General features: G+C 50.7%; 1 protein-coding gene across 1 annotated transcript; it reads left to right on the plus strand.

Annotated features, from left to right (window-relative positions):
- Nucleotides 1-307: 307 nt before the first annotated feature.
- TUT1 (terminal uridylyl transferase 1, U6 snRNA-specific) lies at nucleotides 308-11,777 on the plus strand. The gene is made up of 9 exons (XM_047876829.1): nucleotides 308-1,077; nucleotides 2,614-2,804; nucleotides 6,569-6,884; nucleotides 7,040-7,140; nucleotides 8,539-9,008; nucleotides 9,590-9,699; nucleotides 9,849-9,959; nucleotides 10,122-10,214; nucleotides 10,630-11,777. The coding sequence occupies exons 1-9, from the start codon at nucleotides 996-998 to the stop codon at nucleotides 11,775-11,777; spliced, it is 2,622 nt and encodes an 873-aa protein (XP_047732785.1). The 5' UTR covers nucleotides 308-995.
- Nucleotides 11,778-12,786: the final 1,009 nt, after the last annotated feature.

Raw genomic sequence — 12,786 nt, forward strand, 5'->3', positions numbered from 1 at the left:
GGGCGCTTTCCGCAGTCCGAAGCTGTGCGCTGACAGCCGCAGCAGGAACTGCTTAGCCTATCTGAGAGTCTTCTCCACGTCATGTTCTCTGTCCCCAGGGCCTCCCCAGCTCCTTTACTCTCCCCATTCTGAGCTTACACCCCGGCAGTATCGGGAGAAACTGACCACTCTACCAGTCTGGGGAAAGAAGCATTTTTTCCCTCCAATGTCTCCACTCAGCTGTCACATGGTAGGTTCCATCGCCTGCCTTGAAGGGGGCCGGTGGCTCTGGCGCCTCGTGAGTACACTTCACGCAGCCCACTATTGCGGAAGGAAAGCCTGACTCACCGGGACCGCAGCGATCTGGCTGTGGCTGAGTGGAGTCTAGAGGGTGCCCACAGGGGCAGAGCTCCCCAACCAGGGCTAGGAAGTGGTCCCTGAACGCCCATTTTAGGGAAGGACAGAGGGCAGAAGGAGAGAGTAACAGCCCTAAGGAACTTGGGAGTCCAGGGGCAGCCTTGAGTTTTGTGAAGTCGGCTCATCCTCCGCCTTTATTCGCTAGGTGAATAAGGAGAGAGGATGCAGCGCCGCGGGTCTCTAACCGCCTCTTGAAAGAAGGTACAAACAGCACACTCCCGAACTCCCAGCAAGGATAGAGCACTCAGGCTTCAAACCCCCGCCGGCGCCGGTTTTTGTGGCCACTCTATGAATATTCATGAAGCCTTGGGCCAATCAACGCCTAAGTGGCTCAGAGCACACCAATCGGCTTACCGCATGCAGATAAGTATCAAAGATGGGCGGCTTTTCCAGAAGCGGGTGAAGACTTAAAGCCGGGTGGAAACGGAACCCGGAGCCTTAGGGACTCAGTTTCCGGAGGAGTGTGCCTGCGCGATTGGCCTTGCTACGTCATTTCCTATTGGACTGGCGGAAGTTGCTTCCAAGCGCGCTGCGATTTGTAGGCGTGAGTTCCGGTGGTGGCAGAAGTGGTTGTGTGTTGTCCGTACTGGAGAGTCGCGATGGCGGCAGTGGATTCGGATGTCCAATCGCTGCCTCGTGGGGGTTTCCGCTGCTGCCTCTGCCACGTTACTACAGCCAACCGTAAGCGGTGGCTTGTGAGGGGGTGGTCGTGAGTTTTCGTCTTCGGGTCCTAGTTTTTGTCAAGTCGGTTGGTAGGGTCACTCACCTCGGTTTTCACTCTGCCTGTACGAAGGGATTGGAGAGTGGGGAAAGCCCCACCACTTTGCCCCCTCATCCCTAGTATCCGAAATCTCTACAACTAAAGTGTCATGATCTTATTGCCTCTATCACCGTCATCTGTTGGACGCCCCCTTTGTGCCTGTTACTCGGCTGGGCTCTCGGGTGGGGTGAGGGGATTTAGAGGTGAAGGAGCTCACCATCTAGAGATGCAGACAATTCCAGAGCTCTAGAGATATGTTTAGACAGCTGGAGGATCACTGAGAAAGTAGCACTTAACTCAGGGTAGCCCTACGGAGGAGCTAGGCAAAGGCAGAGATGGGTGAGGTAGCAGGGTAGCAGGGCATGCATGATGAGAAAGTGGATTTGGCAGAATCGACAGGAGTCTTGTATGACAGCGCAGGGGACTCCATGAAACCTCAAATTCCACTTTAAAAAAAATTTTTTTTTTCAACGTTTTTATTTATTTTCGGGACAGAGAGAGACAGAGCATGAACGGGGGAGGGGCAGAGAGAGAGGGAGACACAGAATCGGAAACAGGCTCCAGGCTCTGAGCCATCAGCCCAGAGCCTGACGCGGGGCTCGAACTCATGGACCGCGAGATCGTGACCTGGCTGAAGTCGGACGCTTAACCGACTGCGCCACCCAGGCGCCCCTCAAATTCCACTTTTGAAGTCTTGAATCGCGATCTTTCCTAAACTGGAATCATGATCTTCCTTAAACAGATTTTCCATTCTTTTTCTTTGTGAATGACATTACCACTCTTTGTCCCCTAGGGCAAGCCAGAAATCCAAGATAGTCTTCCCTGGCCCCACATATACATTGGTCACAATAGGCAGCTGACCCAAAATTTAATAAAAAAAAAAAAAATAATAATAATAGCAGCTAAACTTTTCCCGTGGTCCACATGTACCAGACTCTGCCAAGTACTCTTAGATGCATAATACCTCTGTGGTACTGTTAATATCTTCATTTTGTGTGTGCACAGAGATGCACAGAGAGGTTAAGTAACTTGCCCAAGATCTCACACAGCTTGCCGGAGCTGAGAATTGAACTTGGGCAGTGTGACTTCAGATCTTGCACTTTCAATCTCTATACCATACCTAGGGATGATTCATGAGGGAATAGTCTAGGGTCCTGTTTTATTTAGTTCCTCTGTATATGACCTGGATAAGCTTCCCGTTAATTTCTTTACAATTTGCAGGTGTTGCTCTAGCACTTAGAGATGGTTTAAGAAAAAGTGGTAGCTAGCTCTCTGGGGAACCACTTAGAATGCATTATATAGACAAATGGACAAGAGAGGAAGGTGAAAAGAGCTAGGACTTTGTTTATTCAAAGATCACACTTCCTATGGCTTGGAAGGATTAGTAGGATTTAGGTATGCATTTAAGTCCACCGAAGAGTGATTTGGATGTTTTTGTTTCATGTTTATCTTTGCAGGACCCAGCCTAGATGCCCATTTGGGAGGCCGGAAGCACCGGCACCTGGTAGAACTACGAGCTGCCCGAAAGGCCCAGGGTCTTCGGAGTGTGTTTGTCAGTGGCTTTCCCCGGGATGTGGATTCTGCGCAGCTTTCTGAGTACTTCCAGGCATTCGGACCCGTGGCTAGTGTCGTCATGGACAAGGACAAGGTAGAGTGAATGGCTATTGGCGTAAAGAACGAGTCAGGTGTGCCACATACAAAAAGAAATGAGGCAGAAACCAGCAGCCCTGTTTCAGCTGGTGCCTCATCCTTGGCGGGCTTGTCCTTGGTGGATACCACAGTACTTGGGCCAGTCCAGCTTTGTGAGCTTCCCCGCCCCAGCCCCTGCTTGGGTTTTATCAGTTCACCAGAGTTAGTCACTGGGGGACTTACTGGTCATTTATTTATTCAGTCAATCTTCATTTGACTTGCCAAGTATTAACTGCTGACTTTGTACTGGGCACCATGCGTAGAGCTGCATTTTCAGTCATGAATAGGATAGATCTGATCTCTGCAGGCACAGAGCTTACAGTTTTGTGAATAACGTAATTACAGCGAAGCAGGTGCTTTGAGGCCACACCATTGGGAGATCTGTCCTAACCCCACAAGAGACTGGTTGATAAAACAGCTAGCAGTTTATTAACTTCCAGTGAGAGATACTAATGTTAGCTGGCCAAAATACCCTGTTCTTTGGACAGTGCTAGACAAACAGGCTTATTCTTTGTGGTCCTTTTTGTCTTCCAGGCAGACCTTTTGTCAGTTTGTTAGTCCTCTGAAAAAAGTTCAGTATTGTACTGCTGTGTTGTGTCATCATATTATAGTTCTGAGGTTGTGCTCTCGTTATGCAGGCATGGCTTTGACTGCCCATGTCTTCTCTTAGGACGGGCTGGGGTGTGTTTTCCTTAGCGATTGCGTTCAGCAATGGACCCACAGTGGCTTAAACAAAAGGGGTTTAATAATTCTTCTTCTTCTTCTTCTTCTTCTTCTTTTTTAAGTTTATTTGAGAGAGACAGTGCAAGCAGGGGAGGGGTAGAGAGAGAGGGGGATAGAGGATCCACGGCGGGTTTTGTGCCAACAGCAGACAACAGAGAGCCTGATGCTGGGCTCGAACTCCTGAACTGTGAGATCATGACCTGAGCCAAAGTCAGATGTTCAACCGACTGAGCCACCCAGGTGCATCTAATTGTTCTTTGTAACAAGAAGTCCAGACCTGGGCAGTCTAGGACTGTACTGTTTTCCTGCTCTGTCATTAATTGGCAAGTGGCTCTCACTTCTTAGTTGTGATAATGCTGCTTGCACATCTTCAGGTAAGGAAAAGGGGCAGGCTTGGGTGCCTGGGTGGCTCAGTTGGTGGTTCAACATCCGAGTCTTGGTTTTGGTTCAAGTCATGATCCTAGGGTCATGGGGATTGAATTCTGCTTTGGGGTCCGAGCTGAGCATGGGGCCTGCTTAGGATTCTCCCTCTCTCTCTCTCTCTCTCTCAAAATGAATGAATGAATGAATGAATGAATGAATGAATGAAAGACTGAAGGACAGTTTAAAAAGGCTAGTGCCATATGAGCCTGACTTTATTCCCCTGCTTTTCTTTTATTTTTTTAATGCTTGCAAATTTACCTTGAGAGAGAGAGAGAGAGGAGAGGGAAAATCCCAAGTGGGCTCCGTGCTGACATGATCTTACAAATTGTGAGATCATGACCTGATCCGAAATCAAGAGTTGGAAGCTTAACCAACTGAGCCACCCAGGCTCCCCTCCTCTGATTTTCTTTATTTTCTAGGAAAAATTTTCCACACGCCTCTTCATTAGACTTTGTATATCTCATAGGCCTGAATTCTATCCCATGGTTACCCCTAGCTACAGGCAAGACTGGGAAATGTGTTTTTAGCTGGACACCTTGCCCTTTTGAACAAGAATCAGGGTTCTGTTAGTAAGAAAGAATGGAGAGGGCATCTGGGTGGCTCAGTTGTTAAGCATCTGACTTCGGCTAAGGTCATGATCTCACAGTTCCTGAGTTCGAGTCCCACATCAGGTGAGTCCTGCATTGGGTGAGCACAAGCCCTGCTTCAGGTGAACAGGAGCCCTCCTTTGGGTAGAAACTGGAGCCCCGCTTCTGGTGAGCCCTGCTTCTCTCTTGCGCTCTCTCTGCCCCTTGCTCACTTGCACCCTCTGTCTGTCTCTCAAAAAAAAAAAAAAAAAAAAAAGGAGAAGGTGTATTTATTGGGTGAGCACTTGGCAGTGTCTGCCCCAGACTACTTCCTCAGAAAACTCAGTACCTTCATTTTTGTTCATATTTGCTTCAGTTGTAAAGAATGACCTTTTTCTGAACTTAAACCTCAAGTTTCTGAGGCTTTTAATTATTATCAGAATAATGACTAAAGTTTTTATTGAATAATTATCATGCACCAATCATGTGCTAAGTAGTTTACAAACAATATCTCATTTAATTTCCACAACAGTTCCTTGAGGGAGATCATCACTGGGAAGTTGGAGATTTGGGGGATTAAGCCCCTTACTTGGAGGCAGTCACAAGTTACTTTTTAGTTTCTTAATTTCTAAAATGGAAATAATAATGTATACTGTGTAGGAGCCTTGTGAGACTTAGGGATAGTTCATGTGAACTGCTTGGTTTGTAATAAGCCCTCAGTATAATAAGCTCAGTAAGTGGTAGCACTAGCTTGGGGTGATGGTATTGAGAAGAGAAAAATAGCCAGGAGACAGCCTTCTGAATCTGCTAATCCTGTCCTCCCTGATGCCTTCAGTGGAGTTCTTGAGAAAAATATGTGTGCAGACAAGGCCAAGCAAAGAGACACCTAATTCCTAGCTGGGGCTTTGATTGCAGACTTGGTGTTGAACTGCAGTCTGGTGCGTAGTGTGATTCCTCAGAGTTGGAAGATTGGCCTGGGCCGGTCCAAGTGGCTGCGTTTCTTCCTTGTTTCACATTTTTTGTTGTGTTTGGCATAGGGCAGAAGTGAGATGAGTGATAAAATTCACACTTCTGAAGTACACAATTCAGTGGTTGCTAGTATATTTACAAGGTTCTTCACCCATCCTTCCAGAATGTTTTCATCACCCCTCGCCTCTGATTCAGGCCCGTGTGCTGGTGAGGCTGCTCCCCCTGTCCCACTGCTCCATTAATTTTAATTTGTGTATGTGGTGTGAGGTCCAATATCATTCTTTTGCATTTGGCTATCCAGTTGTCCCAGCCCCATGTCGAGAAGACTAATCTTTCCTCATTGAATGGTGTTGACAACTTTGTTAAAAATCTGTTGATCATATGGGGCGCCTGGGTGACTCAGTCAGTTGAACATCCAACTTCAGCTCAGGTTATGATCTCACAGCTCGTGAGTTTGAGCGCTGTGTCGGGCTCTGTGCTGACAGCTCAGAGTCTGGAGCCTGCTTCTGATTCTGTGTCTCCCTCTCTCTCTGCCCCTAACCCACTCGCATTCTATCTCTGTCTCTCTCAAAAATAAATAAACATTAAAAAAAAAATTAAAAAAATAGTTGACCATAGAGGTATGGGTTTAATTTCTGGAGTGTCCGTTCCATTCCCTTCATCTTTTTTTTTCTTTTTTAAGTTTATTTATTTTGAGAGAGAGAGCGCGTGCGCGTGCGTGTGAGTTGGGGAGGGGCAGAAAGAGAGGGAGACAGAGAATCCCAAGCAGGCTCTGCACTGTCAGTGCTGAGCCCTACATGGGGCTCAAGCCCATGAAACCATGAGATCATGACTTGAGCTGAAGTCGGATGCTTCACTGACTGGGCCACGGGGGTGCCTTGAGAATTGTTTATCTGAGTATATTCCCTGTTCAGAAACATTAAGCAGATATTCCTGATTTATAGGGTGGTCCCAGTTTCAAAGAGTGTCACCCACTGTCAAATCACGCGTTTGGATTCTTGGTTCCAAAACCATGATCACTGCCCCTGTTGTGATTTGCCAGGGAGTTTTTGCTATCGTGGAGATGGGGGACATAGGGACCCGAGAAGCTGTCTTGTCACAGCCCCAGCACAGCCTGGGAGGACACCGCCTGCGGGTCCGGCCACGGGAGCAGAAAGAGTTCCAGAGCCCTGCCTCCAAATCCCCCAAAGGAGCGGCCCCTGACAGTCACCAGCTGGCCAAAGCACTAGCCGAGGCCCCCGACGTTGGGGCACAAATGATGAAGCTCGTGGGGCTGAGGGAGTTGTCCGAGGCTGAGCGGCAGCTTCGGAGCCTCGTCGTGGCCCTGATGCAGGAGGTCTTCACAGAGTTCTTCCCTGGTGAGTCCTCTCCCTTCCCGTGTCTCCCTGTTCTTCCCTCCCTCAAGTCCACACCCCATTTATCCGGCTGCTCTTCCTTCTTTGTGCCCCCGTGTCCTTCCACCCCATACTCCTCTCTAATGTTGCCCCGCCTTTATTTTCTGCCCGGCACCCAGGCTGTGTGGTCCATCCTTTTGGGTCTTCCATAAACAGTTTTGATGTCCATGGCTGTGATCTTGACCTCTTCCTGGATCTGGGTGACCTGGAAGACTCCCAGGTGAGTGACCAGGGAGGTAGCTAGGAAGAGTCAGCAGGGATGGTCCTCTCTCTCTCATGTCTAGTTCCTCATCTGTAAAATGGGGATAATAGAAGCTACCTGAAAGGGTTATTGAATTGGAGAAACGTGAATGTGGATGGGGATTAGGTAGAATGAATATGAGTTGACATAGGATACATGGCATTTGTAACATGAAAAAATCAGATTTCAAAACAGTGTATAGAATACCCTATTTGGGGAAAAAATATATAAGAGGACATACAATAAAGTAATTCTGGGGTTATGTTTTTGCTTATCTATATTTTCTAATCTCTAATGTACAGTTTCTGTGTTTGGAATAGGAAAGGTTGTTAAGGAATAGGAAAGGTTGTCTTTTTGTAAAAGATTTTGTTTTTTAGAGCAGTTTTGGGTTCACAGGAAAACTTAGCAGAAAGTACAGAGTTTTCATATACTTCCTACTTTACAAAAAGGGTTATTTTAAGCTAGTTTTGTTTTGTTTTTAAGTCTATTTGAGAGAGAGAGAGCATAGGCAGTGGAGCAGCAGAGAGAGTGAGGAGGAGACGGAATCCAAAGCAGGCTCCAAGCTCTGAGCTGTGAGCACAGGGCCTGACATGGGGCTCGAACTCACAAACTGTGAGATTATGACCTGAGCCAAAGTCGGATGTTTAACGACTAAGCCACCCAGACGCCCCATAAAAATCTCTTGAGAGCAAGTTGCATACATTGAATCCCATAATAGTCCAGTGTGTATCAGGGAAGCACAAAGGTGTCCTAGTGTGTAGAGGCAGGACAGTTAGCAAGTAGGGACATGTTAGCCTGGTGCAGGTGTAAAAGGTTATGAGACTTTAGTCTATAGCCTGTCCTCTACCTTCATCAGTTGCCCACCAGCAGGCTAGCGTTGTTTACTCGGTCTCCTTTACAGTTCCTCTGCCTTCTTTTGTCTTTCGTGACCATGACATTTTGGTAGACTACAGACCATTTATTATGTGGCATTAAAAGTTATTTTTAATGTAATTAAATTGATTTATTTTTGAGTTTATGCATTTTGAGAAAGAGAGTGCACAAGCAGAGGAGGGCAGAGAGAGAGGGAGAGAGAGAATCCCAAGCAGGCTCTGCACTGTCAGCACCAAGCCCGATGTGGGGCTTGATCTCATGAACCATGAGATCATGACCTGAGCCGAAATCAAGAGTCGGATGCTTAACTGACTGAGCCACCCAGGCGCCCCAAGTTATTTTTAATTTTGAAAAGGGATTGTGAGGATTAAATGAGTTAATTTATATAAAACCCTTGGAGTGGGGCCTGACTCATAAGCAGTAATAGATAGGTTTTGAGGAATGTTGCCCACATGGGGAACAGCAAGAGAGGCGACTATTCATTCAACTCATTTCTATCTACAGCCAGCCCCAAAGGCTCCAGAGTCTCCATCTTTGGATTCAGCCCTTGCATCCCCACTGGATCCTCAAGCCCTGGCCTGTACCCCAGCTTCCCCTCCAGACTCACAGCCTCCTTCTCCCCAAGACTCGGAAGCCCTGGACTTTGAAACTCCTTCCTCTTCCCTGGCACCCCAGACTCCGGACTCTGCTTTGGCCTCTGAGACCCTTGCCTCTCCCCAGTCCCTGCCTCCAGCCTCCCCACTGCAGGAGGACCGGGGAGAGGGGGACCTGGGGAAGGCCCTGGAACTAGCAGAGGCCCTGAAAGAGGGGGAGAAGACAGACGGGGTGGCCATGCTGGAGTTGGTGGGATCCATTCTTCGGGGCTGTGTCCCTGGAGTGTACCGAGTCCAAACTGTGCCCTCTGCCCGACGCCCTGTGGTCAAGTTTTGCCATCGGCCTTCAGGTCTCCACGGTGACGTCTCCCTCAGTAACCGGTACCTTTGTCGTGGGGGTGGGGTGGTTGGGGAAGGGCAGCTGAGCACTCTGGGGTGGTGGAGAGGGAACCCCTGTGCAGAAAGCTCCTGCCTTGCTGAGCATTGAGGTTATCCTTGTTGGGTTCCATCCCCTCCTTCTGCCATTTGCCACCTGTCTGGCATCCGTTTTCACGAATGTAAAGGGTGTTCCTTGAAATACTGTTTTTAGGGGATTCAGAAAAGAGTTCCAGGGTTGAATAAGTTTGGGAAATGCTAAGTTAAATGCAAATAGGTCTCCCTTTCCTCCCTCTCCTCCACTTCCTCTTTCCTTCTCTTTCTCCCTCCCTTCGTTTCTTTGCATACGAAAGGCTTTGAGCAGTCTTGTAACTACACGCTTCTGGAATATCCTATCCAGGAGGGGCATATAGGATGTAGTGTTTCCCCAGACACATTGATGGCTTTTTGTATACCCTTTCGCATGACCAGTGTGTTAGCAGACACTTGGGAAACCCTCTTTTGGCTTTCTTCCAACTGGCCCCCGTTCCGCAAGCCGGGAATGAGAGCGGGGTTCCCCAGCACTGACACCCTGGTCTTTGTTCCAGGCTGGCCCTGCATAACTCTCGTTTCCTGAGTCTCTGCTCTGAGCTGGATGGGCGAGTACGGCCCCTCGTGTACACCCTCCGCTGCTGGGCTCAGGGTCGAGGGCTGTCAGGTGAGGATGAATCAGGACAGACTTGGGGTAAAGCTGCTGTTGGGGCAAAGGGAGGGAAGGGGGGAGGCAGGTATAGGAACCAGGGTTGAGAAAACCAGGGAGGGTGTCAGATGGCATCCCCAATCTAACTGGAATTATTATTTACCCAGGGAGTGGCCCCCTTCTCAGTAACTACGCCCTGACCTTGCTCGTGATCTATTTCCTTCAGACCAGGGACCCTCCTGTGTTGCCCACTGTATCCCAGCTCACCCAGAAAGCAGGTACGGCAGCCTGGCCTCCACCTTCTGTATCTTGGTAGCATCGGCTTTCCTCTTGTTTATCTCGTTTAGATGCACTAAATTTACCCCAGGAATGAGATCTCTGCTTATCACCCCCAAATCTTCCTGCTTCCAGGCTGACCCTCACCTTTTTCACTTTCACAGGTGAGGGCGAACAGGTGGAGGTTGATGGCTGGGACTGTAGTTTCCCCAGGGATGCCTCAAGACTGGAGCCCAGCACCAATAAGGAGCCCCTCAGTGAGTTTGGGGAGCCCGGTAAAGGATTAATAAATGATGTTAGTCACAAACGTAGATGTGACATAGCTCAGTTGCTGTTTGCCAGGCACGGTTCTCGCAACCACCTCGTGGGACAGCTAGTATTACTGCCATTTTACAGATGAAGAAACCATGCATTGGAGCAATGAAGTGGCCTGCTCAAGGTTACACTGCTAGCAAGGGGAGGGAGCAGCATCTGGGGAAGGATGTTGCTGGGGGCACGGGGAGAGAGGCTGGACCTCTTGTCTATGGAGACTAGAGGAGCCCGGCTTCTGACACTCTTCTGAGCTACTTGGAAGGGAAAAGAAAGTCCTTCTAACAGAATGCCTCTAGTGCAGGCCTGTCTCGGTTCTGGCCTCTAAGTAACCCTTTCTGCCTGGTCTTCCTCCTCTTCCAGGTTCGCTGCTAGCCCAGTTCTTCTCCTGCGTCTCGTGTTGGGATCTTCGTGGCTCACTGCTGTCCCTGCGGGAGGGTCAGGCACTGCCTGTGGCAGGGGGCCTGCCCTCTAATCGCTGGGAGGGTCTGCGCCTTGGCCCCATGAATCTCCAGGACCCCTTTGACCTGAGTCACAATGTGGCAGCCAATGTGACCAGCCGGGTGGCCGGGAGGCTACAGAACTGTTCCCGAGCGGCCGCCAATTACTGCCGAAGCCTACAGTACCAGCGCCGTTCCTCCCGGGGTCGGGACTGGGGGCTGCTCCCTCTTCTGCAGCCCAGCTCCCCCAGTGCTTTGCTGTCCGCAACGCCCATCCCCTTACCCCCTGCTCCCTTCACCCAGCTCACTGCTGCCCTGGCCCAGGTGTTCAGGGAAGCACTGGGATGCCATATGGAACAGGGAACCAAGAGACTGCGGTCAGAGGGAGGTGGGCCTGAGGAGTCTCCCCAGGGAGGGACAAGCAAAAGATTGAAACGAGATGGACAGGAAAAAAGCTGGGAGGAGGGATGGGAGGAGCAGCAGGGATGCACGGGAGACCCCAGCGAAGATGGGGTGGAGGAAATGGTTATAGAGGTTGGAGAGACGGTGCAGGACTGGGCCGTGCATAGCCCTGGGCGGCCAGGGGAGCCACCCCTCGTGACCGGGCAGCATCTAGCCCCTGGAGAAGAGGGGCGGTCAGGCCATGCGGCACTGGCAGAGCAGGGGCCCAAAGGACCTGAGGCAGCAGGAGAAGGGGCTCGGGGTGAGGCAGGGAAGGGGATGTCCCTCTCCTTAGTGAGCTGGCGCTGTGCCTTGTGGCACCGAGTGTGGCAGGGGCGGCGGCGTGCCCGGCGACGCTTGCAGCAGCAAACCAAGGATAGAGACGGAGGCGGTGCCGGCGCTGCAGAGTGGCTGGCAACGGAGGCTCAGGTAACCCGGGAGCTGAGAGGACCCGGCAGTGCTGCACAGAAGCCAGCGGCTGAGCCGCTCCTGACTTTCGTGGCGTCGGCCTCCCAGGCCGGCCAGAATCTCACTGTGACCCCACTGCAGGATTCTCAAGGCCTGTTTCCTGACCTCCATCATTTCTTACAGGTTTTCCTCCCTCAAGCACTTCGAAACCTCCTCAAGTGAAGACAGGGACCCTAAGGGGCAATAAAGCTGCTAGTTAATAAGCACTACAGTGTCCTCTAATTTCCACCCAGTACTTCCCCTCCCCAGACCTTACCGCCTCTTCTCAGAGGTGCCTTTGACCACCCCAAAACGTGTGTCAGCCTGTTCCATCATACCATTTGTCACAACTTGCAGCGAGGGCCGGTGATGATGGTGTGTTCCTGCACCTGGGGCCCACTCAGCAGAGTTCCTGGAGGCTGGGGTGCTGGCTGGGGGCTGGGGCAGTAGCTGTGAGAAGAACCAAGTTTGGCTCCACGTTTACCTTGCTGCCCAGATTTATATGGTGACGGCCTGAAATTGGGGTTCAGGGTTCTACAACCGTTCTCTCACTTTACAGAATTCATCCTGCTCTTATTAAAATGGGTGAAACATTCTCCGACCTGAGCGTGGGTAAAGGGCAGCCCATCATGGGTAAACTGCCCCTAAGGGTGACGAGCGGAAGGGATCCGCCGTGTTCTCTCTTGCCCCCCCGCCCCTGCTGCAGGACCAGTACCAGAGCCATTCCTGCAGTAACTGCATCCCGGAGCCGCAAGGTGATTTAATGCGAGGAAACCTCACTTCTGCAGAGGGTTTCTGACCTGGGCTCCGGATAGACATTCATCCTCTCTAGAAAACCAGAGCGGGAACAAATGGAATTATCCACGCAGGAGTTGTTTCCGCTCCAGTGAGTGTCCCACAGTCCTGATGTTAGGGGGCTGGCAGGATCCCCGTCAAGTCACCGCGGGTTCCTGAGCTGGAGGGGAACGCTTCTGGGACCCCGCGCGGCGCGGAGTTGGCAGCGGTGCCACGTCGCCGCCCAGAGGAGGCCCTGGATTGCGGCCCATTCTCACAGCTTACCCTCCGCGCCTTCTACCTACACGTCGGGACTCGGATTGGCCGTGCCTGAGGGGCGGGCCAGTCGAGAGTCCCACTGCGCAGGCGCGGGCTTTTCCGCGCAGGCCGGCAGGCCCCGCCCCTCTCTTTTCCCAAT

The sequence above is a fragment of the Prionailurus viverrinus genome, chromosome D1 (genome assembly GCF_022837055.1).
Source record: "Prionailurus viverrinus isolate Anna chromosome D1, UM_Priviv_1.0, whole genome shotgun sequence".
In the NCBI taxonomy this organism is placed as follows: Eukaryota; Metazoa; Chordata; class Mammalia; order Carnivora; family Felidae; genus Prionailurus; species Prionailurus viverrinus.